The following is a 21,395-nucleotide window of genomic DNA, read 5'->3' as shown; positions in this document are numbered from 1 at the left end:
CTGCAGGACTTTTACTGTTAACAGCATATTTTTACACTGTAGTATCAATTAGTAAAATATCTGAGTACTTCTTCCACCACTGATGTCAGACATGTTTTAAAGTGAAGTTTCCTTTAGATCCCTGTGGTTCTTTGGCCATTTGCCTGTTCTTTGGGATGCGTAAGACCTTCAGGAAAGCAGTTTTAAGTTTATTTTCACCTTTTGAAACACACTGACAACGTAAAGGCTGTCTGGTCAACATTTCAAGATTTTCATAAAAGAAAAAAGAAAAGAAAAATCTCACTGATACTAACATGATAGGCCTAATTTATCTAATTTCCTATCTTATCCAACTTTCTTTTACCATTTTAATTCATTAGTTTCCACTGCCTTGTATTTAACACTTTGATCACTTTTTATTTCAATGTGGTCCTTTAATTCTATGTTCTAGTTAATTATATTACTCCACATTTTACATCTCTTTACTGTTATGTTGTTTGGCAATGGTCTGTGGAGTCTTGATGTCTGTGTTTTTCAGGTGACACAGAGCTTCCTGTAAGGCTGTGTCTATGTCTATGTGTGTACCAAAAAGAAAATAGAGTTCACTAAATACACAACCTGAGAGACAAATACACAAAACAGTAGCCTAACTATCAAAATTCAAAACACAGGAGAAGAAACTGCTCTCAATGTAATATCGATTGACAGGTACATCAATAGATGGCATAACAAGTATGTTTCCTAAAGCTGAAAACACTTACTTTCATTATTTGAACATTTGTGCTGAAGGAGCACTGTGTAGGATTAGGGGAATTTATAGGCAGAAATGGAATATATTATTAGTAATGATGTTTTCTTTGGTGTTTAATCATCTGAAAGTAAGAATAGTTGTGTTTTCATTACCTTAGAAAGAGCCGCCCATATCTATGTAGTAGGCAGGTCCTCTTCACAGAGCCCGCCATGTTGCACCGCCCAGAATAGACAAACAGGCTTCAGACACCGAGTCTTACACACCGCTCCTTTAACAAAGGAGTAAACTCTATTAGTTGATTGGCATAAAATGTAAACTTTACACTGATTAAGTTAGAGTTTTCATCAACAATATCTTCCTTTTGGGGGTAAAAAAAAAGCTAGACCATTTATTTATTCATAAATAAAGTATTATTGCTAGTAGTAGTAATTTGTGGTTCTATTACATTGTGTTGGTCATGTCTCTTTTATTGAGATACAAAACGGTATTTAATAATGTATTTATTGTTTGTCATTCAGTATTGTAACATTGCACTGAAAACTTTTGGATTAATTGTTTGATCTATTGAGTTACTGACTGACTGAGTGAGTAAAGCATAAGTACAATTATTGAAGTGCTGTACAATTTTAAGGCAGTCTTGGTCTCTTCTTTATAGCGCTACTTACTTTGGTAAATAGTGTACTTTTTACTCCACTAAAATTACTTGAAAGTTAAAGTTAGAGTTACTTATTGTTTTACTTCCAGGTTAACATTTAACACAGAAACATGAGATCGGTATCTAAAATATGATAATTAAACCGAACAATTAATTTGTTAAAGTGTGTTAAAATTGCAAGCCTGGACCAGCTAATAAAGCTATTAAAATGTTGCTTACACTTCATGTACTATAACATTATATATTATAGTACTAATTTACTGATGGGAGCCATTCAGCACAATACTTTTTTTGTACTACAGTACTATTTTTATGATAGTACCTCTGTGCTTTCACTTCGTTAACAATATGACTTTTACTCATAAAAATGTATTTCGACATAATGCTATTCCTACTTTTAATTAAATGATCTAAATACTTCCTCCACCATCGTGCCCCTTGTACCTTTGTGTTTAATTTGTATACTTGTTGTTAATAACTGTTTTTCGCATCATATTTCATTCTCTACCCTGCCGTGGTTTGACATGTGTGTGGCTTCCCCTTAGCGAGTGGGCGTTGAGCAGCTGGGGGCGGTGATGGGGAACAACGTGCTCTGTGTGTACAAGCAGGCGGCGATAAGACAACAAGCCAGTCAGACTTCATCACAGAACATCACAGATCACCTCCGGCGCTGTAAATCACTTCATCACCGTTTGAAACAGACTGGTGACCGAGAGGACGACCTGTTGAAGATTTCAAAGCAAAACCGTTTCTGACATGCACTTTGATAAATGTGAGTACATTTGGCTTTTGATTTGTTGATTATGTGCAGACTACAGGTGTTGGTATGATTTGTTCATTGAGTGCAGACTTATAATGCTGAATGGTTTGACAGTAATGATGACAACTAATAGTTTTTCAAGTGTTCAACATTCAGTAATGTGTTATTGTGTTCGTGGCAGCAGTATGATGAAAACTACTGGATTGTATTTGTAAGATTACAACATTACACATGTATCCCTCCATCATAAACACATTTGATAGAATCAGGTTTGACTTTATTCAGAACTGTGGACCCTAAATCGCACTGAATTGAGCTTATGTAAACTGTAACTGTGTTTTAATGTTAGACTGTGTTTTCTAGCCAAAAGGACAATGTGTATATTTTAGATTTAATACAGTTCAGTGACACCTTCAGCCTTTTATTTTCAGTTTTGAATGACAGCATAATTCTGGTGAATCCAAGAGTCAGGACATTATTTGGGGAAACCCTAATACACCTACACCCCTGCTTGTCGTTTTCATTTCCCCTTTTGATTAATGCCAGACAAACAAACTTTGTGACGTGACGACGACTTAGCTTTCTTTGTTCAAGCCCTCTTTGACACAGGCTTGAGTGATCACATAGTTTGTCTGTCTTGCCGGTCTCGGTTATACCACAAAATGAGGAAATCGGCTCCGCACTGCTTCTTTCTTTCTGTACACAGTAAGCCAAAAGAGAAAGGTCGTCGGAATCCCCAACCTCCCACGCACATGACTCAATGTCCAGGGGTTTCCACAACTCCTATTTGAATATAGCACAGAGTAGCCCAAAGCAGTGTGGGGGCACCTTAAGCAAACCCAACACGTATATATGTGTGTGGGCTAAGATGTCCTCTTACTCTTGGAGAAACTAAAAGCCATTTCCTCACTTCTAGTTTCTCTCAGCTGATGTGTCAGACTGTAAAGTGTTGGGCAACGTCTATGGTATGGTAATTTGCTGTTTGATATAGATTGTGTAGTTACATTTTGCAGCATTACATCATCAGTAACTAAAAGGCCAAAGGTTGCCTTTTGTTGTAAAGATCAAATGAGTCAGGATTGAGTAACCTATAGTAACACCTTATGAACCTGAAAATGAAACCTGGCGTCACTGAAATGTACTGACTGATGTCATTTATTCTGATAAAGTTATCTTTATTATATTGTGGGGGCAGGTCACGCACACAGCAGTACAAAGGCCTTATTGTTTGGGACAGGTTTTCAGCTGGAAGTGAAAGTGTTGCTTTTGAAAGACACGACTACCCGACAGAAATCTAAACTCCACAAACTCACATTTCTCTCTCGCTGGTGGAATTTGCATATTTTGTTTTTGGAAGTATACCTTCTTTGTATTTGCTCTGGAGAATAGAGCTACTGTATATTGTCCCTGTGTTGCTCAACACATCAGTCAACATTCACAGGCAAGAAGAACAAGATAAATGACAAAGGAACATGACTCTCTTCTTCATGCTCTGCCTCCGGGACATGTAGGTGCAAAAGAAAGCACAAGGCGGACACACGTGTCGTGGTGACGTGCCTGTGACACACCAAAGACAGGAAGATGTGGTTTGCCTTTTCTGTTAGCGTAACGGAGCGAGACAGGAAGATGTCACAGAAAATAAGCTGTGGCAATCCCATGCTAAAGGTTTTCTGATGAATCTGTCTGGTTTTGCACGGCCGCACGATCTTGTGTTCCTAATGGAAGAGGTTTCTCAGAGCTTTATCTTTGTACTCCGGTTCCACAGACAAGGTGGAAATATCACTTTATCTTTCACGTGTGGGGTGAAGCTTTTGAGGAAAAAACCTGTCTGGTCACGTCATGTCAACTGGAAACATCAGAATTCTGTTTGCAACATGTTTTCCTATTTTTCTCACCTGTTTAATGGAAATTGTACTTATTTTTATCAGCAGGGGGAAAACATACTCATAGTATAATGGATTTGATATTTTCTATTTGATGTACTTTTGTCTAAAGAGGCACAGAAAAATGCCACAGTGGAGAAAGTGAGCAGGCGGACTCATTGTAATGTTATTATCACACTCTAAGAATTTATTCTGCCCTGCATTGATTAAAATCTAAGCTTTTACTGCTTTATTATACCAAAGCCTCTCTTGATGAGATATAAAGTAAAATGTTGATATACTCCAGTGAGATTAAAACTTGCAAACACAGAGAGGCTACCCATACTTTACATTACTATCTGCTATTTATTTTCTAACTGACATATTTTGTGTTGCATAACCATAAAAAGAGAGAGAGCTAAATAATCGACCAGTTGCAGCTTTATGTTTGGGATTTTTGACTGTTGGATGGAAAAAAACATTTTATATATCAAAGAATTAATCAATACTTATAAAAGATAACCTGCAGATACATTGTTAATTATAAAAAGTAATTCGCTGCAGCCCTAACTGTTGCATTTCCAAAATGTATCCGTCTATTATGTCCGTCACATGTGAACAAAACACATGACCGAATAGTCATTCCTCTTTTTCACTATTTTTATTTATTTATACTTTTTCAGCGCCAAAAGAGAAGCAGTGTTTCAGTCTGCCCACAGTGAAGAAACTCTTGGAGCAGAAAAGAAGGCGTGAGACAACGTCTGTCCCGCCCTCCTGCTCTACGGCCAGCACAAGTCCTGCTCCTCCAACTACTGTTACAGTAAGGCAGCACACAGAGGGGATCAGCATCTCACGAAATATGACATCGTAAAGATGTGACTGTTGATGTTTGTTTTCTTCTTCCATTCTCCCAGCAGTTACCTTCAGCAGAACAGTTTACCTGTACAGGTAAGAGTAGGACAACTTCTGCACAACACTTAAAGGAAAAGTCTGTTGATATTCTTTATGGCCTGGTATAGCTCATTCCTCTGGGACGTATAGGGCTTCATTGTTGTCCAAAAAGTATTAAAAAATGCTTCAATTAGCCCCACTGTCGCTTTGAGTGACATGTTCCTTCATTAAGATGAACATGGACACGTGGAGGCAATTACACATACCAAAAAATCTGTTTTTGACCTGTTTATTATTAGGTCTATGGTTTGGGGCTACACAGACAGGGTGGGGAAGTCAGAAAGTATTTAGGGACGGACTAACACTTTGTGGTTTTTGGTCTTTTCATGGGATTTGTTGGCAATAACAAAAATTGTGAAACATCACCAGACCTGTTATTTTATCTTGAACATAATGCCTTAACATGACTGACTGAGTCTTTTCCATTTTAGGTGCATCAAGCAGCTACTCAGACATGGCAATGAGCTATAAGCAGTGGACCCCTGCAGCAGAGTCTGCAGTCGGTTACTACCACAGCCATCCAGAAACCAGCTACGCTGCAGGCTACAGCCTCCCAATGACATCTGAATACGGCACACAGCAGCAGGTCCCGGGATATGGAGACACAATGTCTCAAACTTACGTAAGAGAAATCCTGGAAATGTGTACTTTCTACTAACATGCTGTACGTATCTGTAGCATACGATGGTTTGACCTTTATTACCTGTTTTCTCCTGAGCAGGAGTGCCCGATGAGTGTAGTCACAGATCCCGGCATTTCTTCGCCTTGGTCCCTTCTGGGTTCCAGTCAGACCGCACAGCTGAGCTTTGGTTCGTCAATGGACGCCACCAAGCTGGAACAGGCCAGGATGCTGCTCCGCGGGATGGATTACAGCAGAGCTACTGGGCAGGATGAAGACGGAGACACGTGAGTGCTTATGAGTGACTGCATGTGTGTGAGAATGTGGCGTGTGGATTATATGTGTGCTAACGAAGCCCAAGAAAGAGACTACAAGTTAACTGGCAAATATGGGCCCTCTCATTTTTCTTTGAGACACACACACACACACACACACACACACACACACACACACACACACACACACACACACACACACTCTCACACACTGCTGACATCACCATTGTGTGTGAATGCACATGTGAGAACACAATTTATCTATTTACTAAGGAGTTTCGTTTTCAGTCACAAGCTAAAAGTGAGAGCCACATTTGCAGTTTGGTAATCCCACAAAGATTAAGAAAACCAAAAGATGTGAATGAGTCAGCCTCTCGTGCTCAATGATTATATAAAACGGAGAGACAAATTCATCTGTGAAAGGGAAAAGTGTGAAATTGGTTTCAGGGATTACCACAACTCTCCTGCCAAACTTAAAACAAATGTATCGTGTGCTCTTGTTCTCTCAGCATCCTGCACATCTACACTGCCAAGGGGCTCAGGGAGTGTGCCTTTGCTGCTGCAGAGAGGCTCAGGGATGTAGGCGGGCTTGATGCCAAGGAGCACAAGGGAAAGGTATGAACAAAGAAATCTTGCTCTTTTTGACACACATACTTTAAAAAAAAAAATGTTTTAACGAGAAACATTAGCACAGGATGATCATTTCTCAAAATAGAGTTGTTTAATTAAATGTGCTTGTGCAGACTGCTTTACTGGTGGCGGTGACGGCAAACCAGCCGGAGATTGTGCAAGATCTGCTGTCCTTTGGAACGGACATCAATGCCTGTGATGTTAAAGGACAAACTGCCCTTCATCTGGCTGGCCACTATGGTTTACCTGCGGTTCTTCAGGTAAAGGCAGCACTACTCATGAATTTATTTGGCATGACTCTCACAGCAAGTCATAAAAATGTGGGCTATCCCAAGCAGACCTTAATGATTCCTCTTTTGCAGGCAATTCTGTCCAGCAGGCCGGCTGTCAACCTGGAGGCCCGCAATTTTGAGGGTAACTTAATGTTATTACAATGCAAATGATTAGCCAACAGGAGAGTATTGTTAACCTAGACATACATTCTAATTTGGAATACGTTTTTAGCACCAATTCCAAAGTATTTACATCGTTAGAGCCTTAATTGAAATGTGACATGTGTCTTCTTCTTTGCCTCAGGTATGACTCCTCTGCACTGCGCAGCCATTTCTCACAGTGTCACCATGAAGGCGTTGTCCAACAGTGGGCTGGCAGATGTTGGTCTTCAGACCAAGGCTGCGGAGAAGCTCTCCTGTGTACAGATGCTTCTCACTGCCGGGGCGTTCCTACTCAGCCAGGTGCAATATAGCTCTCCCTTTTCTGAATGTCATGTGAGCAATTAATAAGCATATATGTGTCACGGTAGAGACATATTAGTAGTTGGTCGGTCAGCAGTCAGGTATGGAGTTCAATATGTTAAACCCTGACCTTTCAGTCAGAATTATCAGTTCAGAGGGGAAGTGCCCAGGTTTTATCCAACCATGATGACAAACCATTACCCCCCCCGACACACACACACCCTACTCCCTGTTTTGGTTTATCTGCCTTGTTTGACACTTAAATGTCTCAGTCTGACTTGTGGCTTCATTATGTTTTTCACTCATCCACTTCCAGGAAATCAAAAGTAACAAGACTGTGCTGCACTTGGCAGTAAAGGAGGGGAACATCGATCTGGTGACTTATCTGCTGAGGATTCCCCTGCCGAACATGAAAGACTTTGTCAACTTGAAAGTGAGTCCCACTCTGGCACAAAGCTCAAAGCTGGATTTTGAAAATGCAAGTGTTTGTGGGTTTATGTGAATTTAAAAGTATATACTGTATACATACCTGACCATAAACAGTCTGAGTCATGCTGCATTTCCCCCCCTTTTGCATAGGCACATGGTCACACAGCTTTACACATGGCAGCTGGTCTCCATGGTAACCCCCACCAGGAGGAGATCCTGCAGCTGCTTCTGCGCAGAGGAGCCGATCCCAGTATCCGCAACCTGGAGAACGACCAGCCAGCTCACCTGCTGCAGAGCGGCCTCCAGGGAGAGCAGGTGAGCAGCACATCAGTTTTAACAGCCAGCCAGACCTGCACTGTTTCAGTTTTTGTCGAGGGTTAGTTATCATTAATGTATGTTTCAATTTCTAGCTCAAGCTCATGCTGAAGAAACGAAGTGCTTCCTCTCGTCGACGTATCGTGTCCTTGCAGGACCAGGAATGACATGGAAATCCCCACTTGTAATCCCCATTTAGAGGGAATGAGTTTTTAAGACGTTGCCTCTGTTAAGAAGGGGATTTACAGTTTATTGTAATGTTGCTTTGGGAATCTCTGGCCTATGTATTGTTAACAAACTAGTTTGTCATATTAATCTCTAGATATAATTTCCATTTCCAAATAACGCAAATTATGCTTTAATTCATAAATCTTAAATTACCTGCGATTTGGTGTCTGTAAAAATTGCTCTATTTATTTGTTCTACGCATAGGCTGAATTATTCATGTGTAGGCAAAGAATTTCATTCCAAAATGTTTAAACTGTTCTGACTATAACACATTTTAATTTATGTATTTATTTTTTTATCAAAATGGATATTTAACTTTTGGAAATGAAAGTCTTTAAACGAACAAAAATGAAGAGCATCTACCGACAGCAGACGTCGCTGTGGAAGATGGAATAGTATTCGTTTTTCTGACAGGCTACACTCCCAGTTTAACGTTGATTTCTATGAAATCGTTTGTATGACCTCCAGGACAATGTCCCTGAAACCCCTCTAACACTCATGTCAAAACCCCCCATCATGACAAGTTATCATATTGATACACTGGTTTTGACTTCGGTCAGCATGTGCGCTTATGTTAAGAATGCGTGTGGTAAAAATTAGCTATCACATAATTTAACTTTCTGTCTGTATGCATCATACATGTGTAACATCAAGTACTATTTTTCTTTCTGGGAAAAGAAACTTGACTGTATGTAAAACTATTATGTATGTGAAACTGGTTGTGACAAATAATGTTCTTTTCACAGAGTAATTACGTGAGCAAGTGCGGTGACAAATTGTCTGACTAACTGTACATTTTAGTCGTGAGTCATGAATAAAAGTACAGCAACACTTGTATTTAAAGCTCCATCTAAATGTTTTGATGCTCAGGGTGCCTTTTGAACAGTCTCACTTATGTTGTTTAGCTACAGAAATAGCTACAGATGGAAAATACACCATCCCACTAGAAAGGGATAATGTCAAGAGGATTATAATTGTCGAGCATAATTTCCACTGAGGTTTCCTGCAGTGATAATACACCTTAGTCACAGATGAAATGAGGTTTGATTTTTATTGTAATTTGAGAGATTAATTAGGTTTCGAGCTGCCTCTCACTTATGTGTCATCTCTGTAAGATGATATAAATTCCTGTAAAGTACACAGGAAATATCAATCTCATAAATAAACAACCTAATAATAATATTGTATATTGTATATAATGATAACATTGTTAAACGACACTGATAAAATCATCTTGAGTAGACAAGACCTTTATTTGAAACAGGGGTTTCATTTTTCAGCTTTACAGGTAATATCATGATTTGTACCTTTGTCTTGAGATTCAAACAGAATAAATTATAATAAGCAAACTCAAACACTGTATTACATCGATTACATTCTTTTTCAAAGCATTATAAAATAAAATACATAACTGAACATTGTCTTTTCATTTCCATCAATATATTATGCTAGCTATTTCATTTTAGCATGTCACATTTTTGCCTATTCTATTTATTAGTTTCTTAATCATTTCGTCATGCTCGAAAAGGATATCAACAGAAATGAAGAAAAATAACGACAAAAGACAATTGCTACAATTGATCAATGCGTGCAGTTCCTTTTTTTTCGATCTGGAGATTTTGTTAGTTTCTGAATATTCAATCATGCTCTTAGCTTAATTGTTTTACAGGAGTCAGATGTAAAGAAGAGTGACAACAATTGTTGCCTTTGTTTGATTAAAAGTACCCTTTCAAGTTTCATGGTTGGTAATATTTTTTTTTTCTTTTTTTCCCAACACACATATTAATATTAACAATCTGTAGATAGATATTTGATCCCTTATTGTATGACTCTCTACAGAATTCCATGGTAGATGCGTCGGAAAACCTTGTAGATCATCTCGCTGGCAGAGGTATAATATATATATATGTAGCCAAACAGGATGGCCATAAATAATTAGTGTAAGTGTGTATTCGCTGGCGTGGTTCCTGTCACGATGTCCTCCCTTTCAAGTAGATACTATATTTTCTATACAGTTTGAGGAGGCACTGCAAAAGAAAAGGAAACAAATCAGGCAGAATTGCAGCGAGAAAGTGAACATAATTGAATTCAAGCACGTAACGATCCTGAACAGTGAAGTGAACGTACCCTCTGTCTTTGGGATTTGGGTACCAGATGAGTTGGAACTGCAAACAGAAAAAGGGAAATTAGTAAGTATCTGAATTGTTTTAATTGTTTAAGATTACTGAAGTAAAGATTGAAAACTGTGGCCACAACTTCAACTTGGAGCTGGAGTTGGATTTGATCACGAGTATACATTATCAGGGTTACAAGATCCAAAAACAGTTGGAGCCACAGGGTTCTGAGGTGACTGAGAAGTAGCAGCCCTCGTCTTTCATCTCATCTCGCCATAAAAGCGTCATGCAATCAAGATCATATCAGATCAATATACCCAGTCACTACCAACACACGAGGAGTGTGATGCATACATTTGAGGAGCAAGCACTGAGATAAAGAGAACATAATTTGTCATACGAGGTTCTGTGTAAAAAATGTTGAATGTGTTAGAAGCGTGTTTTGGGTTGAGTATGCATAAGAAGGAATGGGGGTATTCTGAGAACAGGCATCCAGGGCAGGGATAGGAAAAGCTGTGGGAAACTCAGTTTTAGTCAAAGAAGAAGAAGATGTTTGGTCGGGTATTCCCTTCAAGTCAAATTCATACAGCATGCGCAGGCGGATCATCCACTAGGCTTTGCACAATTCTTACTTGGATGGGGATTTTACACAATTTGTGAATTTTTTACCTGTTTGAAAAATGATAGATTAGTTACAAAGGTACAGGTGATCATGTATATATTATTAAGCCTCTGTATTCAAGTATTATGTGAGAAGAAAGTCTTAACTTACTGAGGGCTATTAAAATGCCAGATACAAACATGATTGCTGCAAGGACAACCCCCGTAGTCCGCAATGTCTCATAATCTACAAGGGACATAACCGTATGGGACTTTATAGGGGTGGGTTTATTATGAACTTGAAACATACTGTAGTAAAAAGTACAAAATATCATATGTTTTACATAGTGCTTTTGATTTATGAAAGTAGTAGATGGTGTAAATCTTACCATAATCAAAGTCACTTCGGTCTGGAAACATAGCTTCTGCAGAGACAGAGAAGGGGCAGTTATAGAAAACAGACTAAAAATGTTACTTCGAGTGCAGCTCCAGGGACAGCAATAAGCTTAAAGGGTGTGTTCAGTTCAGCACCATAGACAGCCATGTTTTGCAGCTCTTCAGATCTGCAGGCTTGACTACACAACCCCTCAGGAGTATTTTTTTTTTTCCCACTGAGGAGCTCAATGCAGCATCTTTGCTCAGCAGAAAGAGATGCACCATGAAAAAAAAAAGTGGGTTCCAAGCCAGCAGCAAGATACAGGGGTATCATCACAGCAGCAGAGAAACAAAGAGAGATTAAATAAAAAGTTGGAGAAGCCACTTGAAATGACTGCTTTGTTTAACACTCGTAAAGAAAACTCTACTCTCAACCAACACAGTGCTTTTGCAAATATAAGCGTGTTTAGGCTACACCGATGCCAGATTGTTAGAGTATCTGGGCGTCGATATTGCGGCTTGCATGCTGCTGAACCCTCACACCCAAGTAGCTGAGCTGGCAGTTTGTATTTCTTTGCGCTGTTTTCTCTCTGCCATAAAGACTTTACAGTTTGAGAGAAACATTGTACGTATTGTTCATTTATTCATCCCAGTGAGGAGTTTGCTGAAAAACTCCCCTTGTTATAACACTGATCCATGCATCACTAGTAAATTGGCTCTTGGTACTGAAGCAACAATGCAGCAGGCTAATTAAAGATGTGTATGAAACTAAAACAATTAGTTTCTTCATTCAAATGAAATGACAAATAAAAAAAAAAATGATTACACACTTAATAACCAAACAAGTAATTCATTCTGAACTCAGACAATCTGACAAACTGTGTCATGCATGTTACACCCTTGAAAATCCCATAAAAGAAGAAACAGTCAAACCTGTGGTGGCCATGGCTGCACTGTAGAGATGTAGAGGATCTCCGTCGCCCAGATATTTAGCAGGTTGCAGTTTAAGGTTGGATATGAATCGAGGTAGCTGGACAAGACAGCATGCAGAACTGCTTAAGAACCCTCTCTGTAAACTCAGCAGGGACCCTCTGGTGGCCACAGCAAAACACTGCATTCACAATGAAGGGTTACACCCACAGAGTGACAGATCTGCCAGTACTACAGGGGATAGTGGGTCGCCACAGTTGCGCAAAATTACATTGAATAAAAGGGTAAACAGCTAATGTAATGCTACTATAAGGTAGTATCTATAACAGTCTACTGAGAATCACACAGTCTTCTGTGGAGCATGCGAGTGTATGGGGGGGGGGGGGGGGGGGGGGGGGGTGTGTTAACTGCATGTGAGAAAAATTAAGGTGTTTTGGATATTTTAGAATTGATGCTGTAATCTGTCTGTGTTGTGGATTTTGCACCAGATTCTCGTCAGTTTGTAGCTTATAATGCTTTTTAGAAATGTTGCTTGCATGCTCAATCTGCACCATTTTCTATTCCATGTGCTTTCTTTTGTGCAGTGCAGTCGGACCGTTCCTGCAACACCAGGGAGAAAATACAGTCTGCATATGCAGCTTTTGCTCTTGCAGGGGCTGCTATAATCACTACGGTTGAAAATCTGCCAATAAAAACAGCACTGAAAAGAGGGATAGGTCTAATTAAGTCTTTTTTTTGTTTTGTTAGATAGCCCCTTTCCAAGTACTGCATAGTGCAGCACATAAATCATTCACACTCTCACTGCTGGTGGTTACTACTGCATGTGTAACTGAAGTGTCTGCAGAGTCAGCAGAAGTGGGAGTGCAGCAAAATAGAGGGCTGTCTGCTGCTGGTCTACTTCTAACGGCAGAGAACAAAAGAACGATGCAGAAAAGCAGAAGAAACCTTTTCAAAAGATGTGTTTTAATATTTTGCATCAATCTGAAAGTCATAAAAATACAAATGAGAATCACACTTTTACCTCACTACACTACCACCATATAAAGCTGGCTCATTATCTAATAACAGCAATTGATGATATAAACATTAAAAAAGAACAAAAAGGAGCACAGTAGCACTCAGACATTGAAGGAAGCTTGTTGTGTTCATGGAAAGATTGTCCTCTGCTGTGATCAAGGTATTTGCTGCCACCTAATGGTGAGTCGATAACACTGTGGGAAAGAGGTGGAGGATAAGATTGACTTGGTCTGAAAAGAAATCTTTTATTCTCCTTTTGCAGAAAATAGATTCGCAGTGTTTACAAGACACTGACCAGATCTCCGTTGCTCTTTGTCTTTGTGTCTACGAAGCTGTGGAAAGAGTTTTAGATTACTGTTTTATTTCAAAAGAAAGGCAATAAATCTACTTGATAGGGATTTAACATTGCTAAGTTATTATAATAGAAAGAAAAATATTTACCCCGAGGAACACTTGATTCCACATCAGGACCTCTGGACCTGAGGAATATTAACAGTTAGATAATCAGGCTGGAGGGATGTTTTATCCGTTTTACAGATAAAGGTCTAGTTTCTACAGGTTTTTACTTTGCCTTCACTCACCTTGACTTGTCACCTGCTGAACAGGTACATTTTCGGGCTGTTTTTTGGGGGGGGGGAACACAAGAAAAAAATTATACGTGTCTAAAACGGTGACAAAATGAACATGAGACATCATAAAAAAGAATGTATGCCGCTTTAACAGTCCCCTAAGACCACCCCCTTTAGTAGGCTATTAAAAGAGGACGAGGTTGTTCCAAGCCTTGATAGGTGCATGATTACAGTCTTGAGCTTGGGCCAATAAACCCATCTGGCCAGCACGTCTTGGGAGGCCTTATATGTTTGCTTGTTGAACTTTGCCCAAAATACAGGAGCCAGTGTGTTGAAGAACATTCAGCCAACAGCATTTATATCATGTGAAAATCTGCAAAAGAGTTTTGCCATTCAACATCTTTGGTTATGATATTTAGATGCACCGCAGTTTGCCTATACACCTCATAGATGTTCAATGCATTCACAAAACATGTGCTGCAAGACTCCATTCTGCTCTTTAGTGTTCTCCTTGTAAAGTTGTTGTCTTTACAAATGTTGCGATGGCGTGGCTGTATATTCTACTAAAGGGTGAAACCTATAAAGTGAAGCAGCCTATTTAGCCGCCAGACAGGCTCTTCACACATGTAACCCGTGTCATGTAGGTTAATAACTATATATGATTTATCTGCACAGTGCAGGATTTTTCTGTATGGGCAGCTGAACTTCATGGTCAACCTGTTGAAACAGCTTTCAGATATCCAAGTACTCTCTAATCTAAGCTTCTCTAAAGATGCTGCATACACTTTTTGAAGGAACGGGTCTTTATCATCAGACAAAATGTAGCTCGTATTAGAAATAATGTACAATACTTTGATTAAGAAGCTGCCCATAAACAGAGACAAGCTATTATACCTGAAGAGTTGACTAAGACTTGCTAGAATAGCAGGCTGGCAAAATATTGGGAGATCCCGGACTAGGCTAGTGACCTACATACTCTCAGGAATAAGAATAAAGCTGTAAGCATCTTGAAGGATAACACTCCTCCTCTACTCACTGACTTTGACACTGAGAGGCGCCAGAGGGTACCTGTTGCAATCAATGTTTTAAATGCAATATTGTATATGCCTCTTTATGTTATGTTGTATGCTTTGCCTGTATGTCACACTTTCATGATTGTGGATTCATTATACAAAATTAGTTGACATTGTTCAAAACCTAAAAGGCCCAATCGATAACTTGAACATTCACAAGTAATTTAAGAGTTATAACTGAAAAATCTGAATTTTGTATTGCTTGAGAAAATGAAAAATTGGAGAACAGACTACAGACGTGTACAAACACATGACAGTGAGAAAACCTTTGATTAAGCCGGTGTCTACTGTAACTCGGTGTATTTAACGGCCTATCAATAATTTAGTTGTGATAGCAAGCTCCACTCTTTTAACTTGTGTCAGTGTGAGCTTATTTTACTATCATCATTTTAGTGTAATACAACGACTTCATTGAGTGCAGTTAGGAATCCACAGTGGTTTTGACTAACAGAAGCAGAATGTTTGGGTCCCAATTAATTATTTAATGGTTGGTTTTGGTTTTCAGGGCTAGCACTGGCAGTGACCGCATGTGCAGGCAGTTGAGGAGAAGGAACCTTGGAAGAACACTATTATTAAGCAAAGGGATAAGATGTAAAGGGAAAATTGCTCTGATGCACGGATCATGACCATTGAATGCTGGGATTGTGAGCATCAGTGTGCCTCCCTTTCAGACCTCGGAGAGGAACAGAAGCCTGCTTGTTTTGGGAGACTGCGAGGTCAACTCACACATACAGGGATCACAGTGTGGTGACGCTGACACTCAGCACTACACATCCGCTGTGTACTTAAGGTGGTCAAACACTTACTGACAATGAGGAGGATCCCCAAGATGAACAGCACCACTGCGAAAACCAGGCCACCGATCCTCAGAGATTCGTAATCTGAAATAAAAAACAATTCTTTGTTATGTTTGCAGAAGTGCATGGTAACATGTGAAAGCTTAGAGATACAAAATACCGTAAGCTTTTAAGCTTTTTACCACATTTTGAGTCAAGAGCAGCATTGCAGACATTTTTTTGCAGCCCCCTGATGGTCACGGGACACCACAAATTCCTGTCAGCTGCAGTCACCAAAACTGTTAACACCATGGCCAACTTTAACTCTGTATTTGTGTAGAAGCAATATGACATGTCTGCGTTTCCATCAATTGATACTACAATAAAAAAAAACCACGTGGTGTTCATTTGTGAAGATTATCTTAATGAACAAAACGTGTAAATATCATAAACTTGTGTTTGTCACAGAGCTTATTTTCAGCAGTAATCCAAAATCCAATGGGAAAATCTCGCTGCGACCAGTGCGACGCTAACTGCCGTGGTTGGCCAATGAAACTGAAAAAATAACATCCAGTACACCGATGGTAGGCACTTGGGAGTCATTTTTTGCACATCGTTGCCTTAGATGGACTTAAAATCAACGACACAGTGGACAGGATGAGAAGTATTCGCAGTGGGACTACTCCAGAAGCTTGGCCTCGGGGTGACGGTTTTCCGTCACTTCTGAAAAAACAAGTGGAAAATGCAAACTCTCTCTCGTCTGGACCTCCCAGATGTTTCCTGCGTAGAGGGTCGGACATGAAAAGGCCCCCGTTCATCTGCTAAACACTCACCGTAATTAAAAGCACTGTCACTGTCTGGTAGGAGAGAACAGAGAGAGAGGAAACAAATGAGAAGCAGATTTACCCACTGACACACTTCAGAGAGCACTCATGATATGACAGCTATTCAGCACTTTAAGGGCCTCAGTCATCCATCTAGTCATTAGCCCGTTTGCTGTGCCAATTTATATGCCAGCTAAAATGAGTGTGCAGCTTATCTTAATTTGACTTTTCTAAGCTTCTGTTCAAATAATACCCACCTTTGTCCTCATCTGCCGCTGAGGCTGTGAAAAAAGAAGCAAAAATCATTCATCTTTATAAGACATTCACATGGTGTAAGTGCATGTCAGCAAATGGTAACATTGATGGTCGTGCGGCAGATTCACTCTGTGGAGAGGCCCAAAAGGGTGAGCAACAATCCCAAAATTGTATTTATGTAAAACTTTAAATCCAAATTAAATGCAGAACAATTTAAGCTTGGAATAGCACATTAAATGTTACATTATAACTTTTCTACTTGTGCTGGGCAGCATTTCAAATCATTAATGCGTTCTTTTTACAGCTTTCATTAAAATGTTCAACAGACTGTGAACAGCTTTTAAATGTCAGTGCTCATGTATACACTTTGACAACTGATGTTTAATGCAGTAAAATGATAATCTGTTAACCAAATGTCAGTCGACTTGAAGTGTAAGTTTGCTTATTGCAACTTATTCCACCTTTAAAAAACGAGGTCAGACTCTAACAGACCTGAGAGTCAGAGAGGACAAGAAAAAAACTCAGTGTAGGCAAAAGAAAAAAACAGCGCTCTATCTCAATTGATGGCATTCAGGGCGCAAAGAGAAACAAATCAGACCAGAACCTGCATTAACAATGGGAAACTTGGCAGCTGTGTGAATAAATGATTGTTCAAACTGCAGTTTATGCAAACATTTACACTATTCTGACAAGGCTTTTTCTCACAGCAAAACCCTGACATGAAATTATTTCAAATGGAAAATATTCAATGGAAGTCATACTGAGAACAGCATCACTGCAATGCTAACAACGAGACAAGGCCTTTTATTCGCATTTGACCAAAAAGAGAACAAGCAGCAAGAGCAACGGCAAGCAGCCATTTCAAATAAGTGGTCAGTGGAAATCAAATGGCCATGCATTGCCAGTTAGCGCTCTAAAGTAGGAAACTTAGCAAACACGTCCCTGCCAAACGCCAACCTTGTTATACAGACACATCAGCTGGTTTAAGTAGAAGGAACTTAAAAGCACAACCAACGCTACAGAAAGGGGAAGCGACTGAAGAACACCACGCTCACACAGCTCGGTTTCATAGAGGGAACGGCGTAAAGCGGCTGAACGTTTAGTGAAACGGATGCTCACCGAGTGCAGGAGCCAGCCAGGAGCTGAACGCCACCAAGACCACAAGATCCATTGTACCTGCTGATAAGAAACAAAAAGGAAAAGTACACAACAGTAAATACAAGTGATAAATATGCTCACTTTTTGGGGTAGTTACTGTTTTATGAGGGCAATGTGCTGGGGTGAAAGAAAGTTGAGGCTTTTTTTATGCGACTTACAGATACACTTTGTAACTCACTGACTGCCTTTAGACTAAAATAGCTCCGCAACTTAAACAGCCTTGCTGAGAACAGAGAGATGGCTGTTTCGAAAATCTTTCGCAACTCCCTAATACCTCTCAGAAACGTCCACCAGCCAGTTTAAGGGTAGTGAGGACTAGTTGTTGTCCGAAAACAGTAAGGGATCAGAAATGGAAGAACAAGGTTTATTTACCAGCCTGCTTGTTTGCATTAAACTATATTGTTAATACATTGTCAAATAATCTGTCAAATAGTTTCTCGATTAATTGATTTGTTGTTTGATCTATGTCAGAAAATGACAAAAAATGATTGTCTTGTTTTGTCCACAACTAAAAACAATTCAGTTGACTGTCACAGAGCAGTAATGAAACCAGAAAATATTCACATTTAAAAAGCTGGAATCAGAAAATTTGACTTAAAAGAATTACTGAAACTGATTAATTTGAAATCTGACAACTAATCGATTAATTGTTGCAGCTCTAATTGTTTTGTATCGAAAGGAATAGTCAAAATAAAAATTGGATATCCTGCCTTTATGTCCCTCGTATAGGTCAAGCTCTTAAAAACACTGGATCTGACATGTCCCAAAATGCATCTGAATAAGTGTTTCATTTGTGCCCCTTCATATGAGAGCATGCCTGGTAGGGACACAATGCTCCATCTTGGCTAGACCCTACATAACGTTACGTTATCAGGATACGTTTCTAAATAACATGGCCTCCTGACTCTGGGTAAGAGAAGAGGGTCTATTTCAGGCTCAGCGCCTCAGTACTCCAGCAGTAGAGTTGAGGGGTGCACGGCAAGGCCGGTGTTGTGTTGCATGTGATATTTGGTCAGTGTGTTAGGACCCGTTTAGCTGGGTCATCTAGTTTACAAATGGAACACGAACCATGGGGCTGTTTTTCTGTCTATATATTATCCAGGACATTCTCTGAGAATGTTGACACCCGTGTTGAGGTTCCACATCCAGACTGCGCCTCCTTATTGGACGCAACGGTCGTCACACCCTGCATGACCAAAGGGCATACTTGTTGCAGTTCTTAGGTTCACAGTGACATTATACAAATAAATTCCCAAGGCACGACAACAAAATGGAATGCAGGTACGCACGGCTTTAGCTCCACGCTTGCAAAAAAAAATTAAGCCCTGGAATAAAATGTTTTGCATTGCAAAGATCAAAGCCTACGTTAGCAGAGCCAAGGGTTCCCTCCCTGGCCCAGAGCACCGCTGGGGATTCATGCATGACTAGAGTGGGGGTGTGAACATGGAGCTGGAGTGAAGAGAAATGAACACTTCAACCCTGGGAGTGGGATTAACAACAAAGGCCTGCCAATCAGGTTTAATCAAACAAATACAGGGTGAGTTATTCTAACAACAACCAATCCAATAATCTTGTTTGTTAGCCTTCGGAGTGATTTAGAGGAATATAATAGGGAGACAGGAAACACGCCCATAAAGCAGCACTTTAAAAATGAATTACAATAGATTCTAATAAAGTGGGATTAACATGGAGTTTGTAATTAAAAAGCGGGGTTGCTTACATTTACACTTACAGGGAAGTCCATATGAGTGCATTCACACTTTAAATACACACATCAGCGCTTTAGACACAGGCCTATTGGGAATCAAAACTTGGGACTCGGGACTTCACGTTGTTGTTCTCGCCAATTCACGCGATAAAGATTAATGCACATTGTTGTTTGCTACAGTTTTCTGGCAGGGCTCAGTGTAAAAGGTGTGACACTGAACTCCCATTAAACTTCTCAAATGGCGTGGCATTTTCAAGCAGGATAGCGCAGTTTGACACATACATGGTAAATGAAAGAAACCTAAACCTATTTGTGGGATTAACATGAGGGTTGTTAAACTATGGTGAAACAGAACAATGTAGTTGGAAGTTGGAGATTGGTTGGAAGTTGTGTTCGGATACCTGGCTAAAACAAAAAAGGAGGACAAGCTCTGCAAGACAAAATCCTGTGCACACGGATGTGTTTTGGAAGTCTAAAGCCGTATTCATATTTGGCATTGCATTTATGGAAATGTATTCATTTCAGAGCAGACGTTTGTACATTTACATGAACTTACCGTGTATCAGCCTCCTGTAAGCTCTAACGCGAGTTTCTCTCCGTCCTTCTGAGCCGAACTTTGATAAACAAGTTTTCCACTTGTTACTTCAGCCAAGAGATTAAATATGATCCGCAAAACCTTCTCTTATAGCTTGCAAATAAAATGAAAAGCAGTGATTAAAAAGGAATTATTCTGTTGAGATTCCTCAGTAGCTATACTCGCTTGCCCCAAGTAGAGCTTTGTTCCTCCCTGGTCTTGCCTCAGGAATGAGAGAGAGAGAGAGAGAGAGAGAGAGAGAGAGAGAGGGGTGTGTGATTGCTCAGCCTCTGGAGTTACTTCTTAAACTACCCTGAGCTCCCCTGAGCAGAGATAAACAGCACATGGAGGGCACCAGTACAGTGCTGCTGGGCAGAGATATTACTCCCATGCGATTTGGTGCCAGCACAGATAGTAAAACCCGATTTAATAATGAACTGTAAATCGTGCTCATTTCCCCCAACAGCGAAATATAAGAGACACAAGCAGTGCGCGCGTGTTGCACTGTGGTGTAATTTGCAGGCTTGGGAGAGAAGCTCAGCGCGGTGAAGTGAAAGCATAAACACTGGTGCGCTCTCACGGTCGGCGCAGTCCGCCAGTGAGATAAAGTTCTCTCTCAGCTATATGAAAACTGCCTAACCAAGGACTCTCCCACAACAAGCTGCCAGACCCCCCCCCCCCCCCCCCCAGTCCACTATAGTAGCAAACGCAGAGCTGGGTGGACTTAAGCTCTTTGATGGCAGCAGGTCCCGTCTCAATCTAGTGAATTCACACTGCTATATCCAGGGTGTTGTCCATTGTGGATGTTGTTGCTGTACTACATTCTTTGCCACTCCTACAGCAAGGACGTTTATTGCATGAAGCTTTCTTTTATTGAAACGTAAAGTTTACACAGGATTTCTCCCCTCACCAGCTGTGCTGTACGCAGCAGGAGCTGCGCACACATTATACCCGTATACCCGCAAGAGTCATGCTTTTTAATCTGGACTGGCATACAGACAGCGCTCTACGGGTCTGATATAAGTAAATTGCCTGGGAATCACAAACAACTCATGCAGTGCAATGAAAAAGTATTTTATTGGTTGGAACAGTAAGAGCACACATTTTGTAGAATACATTTCAGAGACGCTACTATTTCCTCCTCCACTAGATGGAGATGTTGGTCAAGAATGAGCGAGAGTTTTTCCACCACTCCAAAGTGAACAATAGAGGACCAGATGGCCAGTAAACAACC

The 21,395-nt window shown here is 40.1% G+C and overlaps 2 protein-coding genes across 3 annotated transcripts; one reads left to right on the top strand and one right to left on the bottom strand.

The window, feature by feature from the left end:
- Positions 1 to 1,960: 1,960 nt before the first annotated feature.
- On the top strand, positions 1,961 to 8,127 carry nfkbid (nuclear factor of kappa light polypeptide gene enhancer in B-cells inhibitor, delta; the record flags this gene model as incomplete). The annotated part of the gene is made up of 12 exons (XM_079165443.1): positions 1,961 to 2,057; positions 4,691 to 4,827; positions 4,922 to 4,955; positions 5,390 to 5,580; positions 5,680 to 5,864; positions 6,362 to 6,467; positions 6,596 to 6,742; positions 6,845 to 6,896; positions 7,059 to 7,216; positions 7,533 to 7,649; positions 7,796 to 7,960; positions 8,056 to 8,127. The coding sequence occupies 12 exons, from the start codon at positions 1,961 to 1,963 to the stop codon at positions 8,125 to 8,127; spliced, it is 1,461 nt and encodes a 486-aa protein (XP_079021569.1).
- A 4,990-nt stretch (positions 8,128 to 13,117) lies between these two features.
- Positions 13,118 to 20,388, bottom strand: LOC306699954 (FXYD domain-containing ion transport regulator 6-like). 2 transcript variants are annotated; one of them, XM_079164781.1, is made up of 9 exons: positions 20,144 to 20,388; positions 17,841 to 17,900; positions 16,724 to 16,747; positions 16,476 to 16,499; positions 15,673 to 15,747; positions 13,806 to 13,842; positions 13,666 to 13,703; positions 13,520 to 13,556; positions 13,127 to 13,418 (listed from the first exon to the last, which is right to left on the bottom strand). In XM_079164781.1, the coding sequence occupies exons 2-8, from the start codon at positions 17,890 to 17,892 to the stop codon at positions 13,549 to 13,551; spliced, it is 258 nt and encodes an 85-aa protein (XP_079020907.1). In that variant the 5' UTR covers positions 17,893 to 17,900; positions 20,144 to 20,388; the 3' UTR covers positions 13,127 to 13,418; positions 13,520 to 13,548. The 2 variants fall into 2 exon arrangements, with proteins under 2 accessions (XP_079020906.1, XP_079020907.1); XM_079164780.1 differs by lacking the exon at positions 13,806 to 13,842 and having other exon boundaries at positions 13,118 to 13,418.
- Positions 20,389 to 21,395: the final 1,007 nt, after the last annotated feature.

Source organism: Pholis gunnellus, assembly GCF_910591455.1.
Source record: "Pholis gunnellus genome assembly, chromosome: 8".
NCBI lineage: Eukaryota > Metazoa > Chordata > Actinopteri > Perciformes > Pholidae > Pholis > Pholis gunnellus.
The sequence above is the reverse complement of the archived record's forward strand: the minus strand, read 5'-3'. Positions and strand labels throughout refer to the sequence as shown.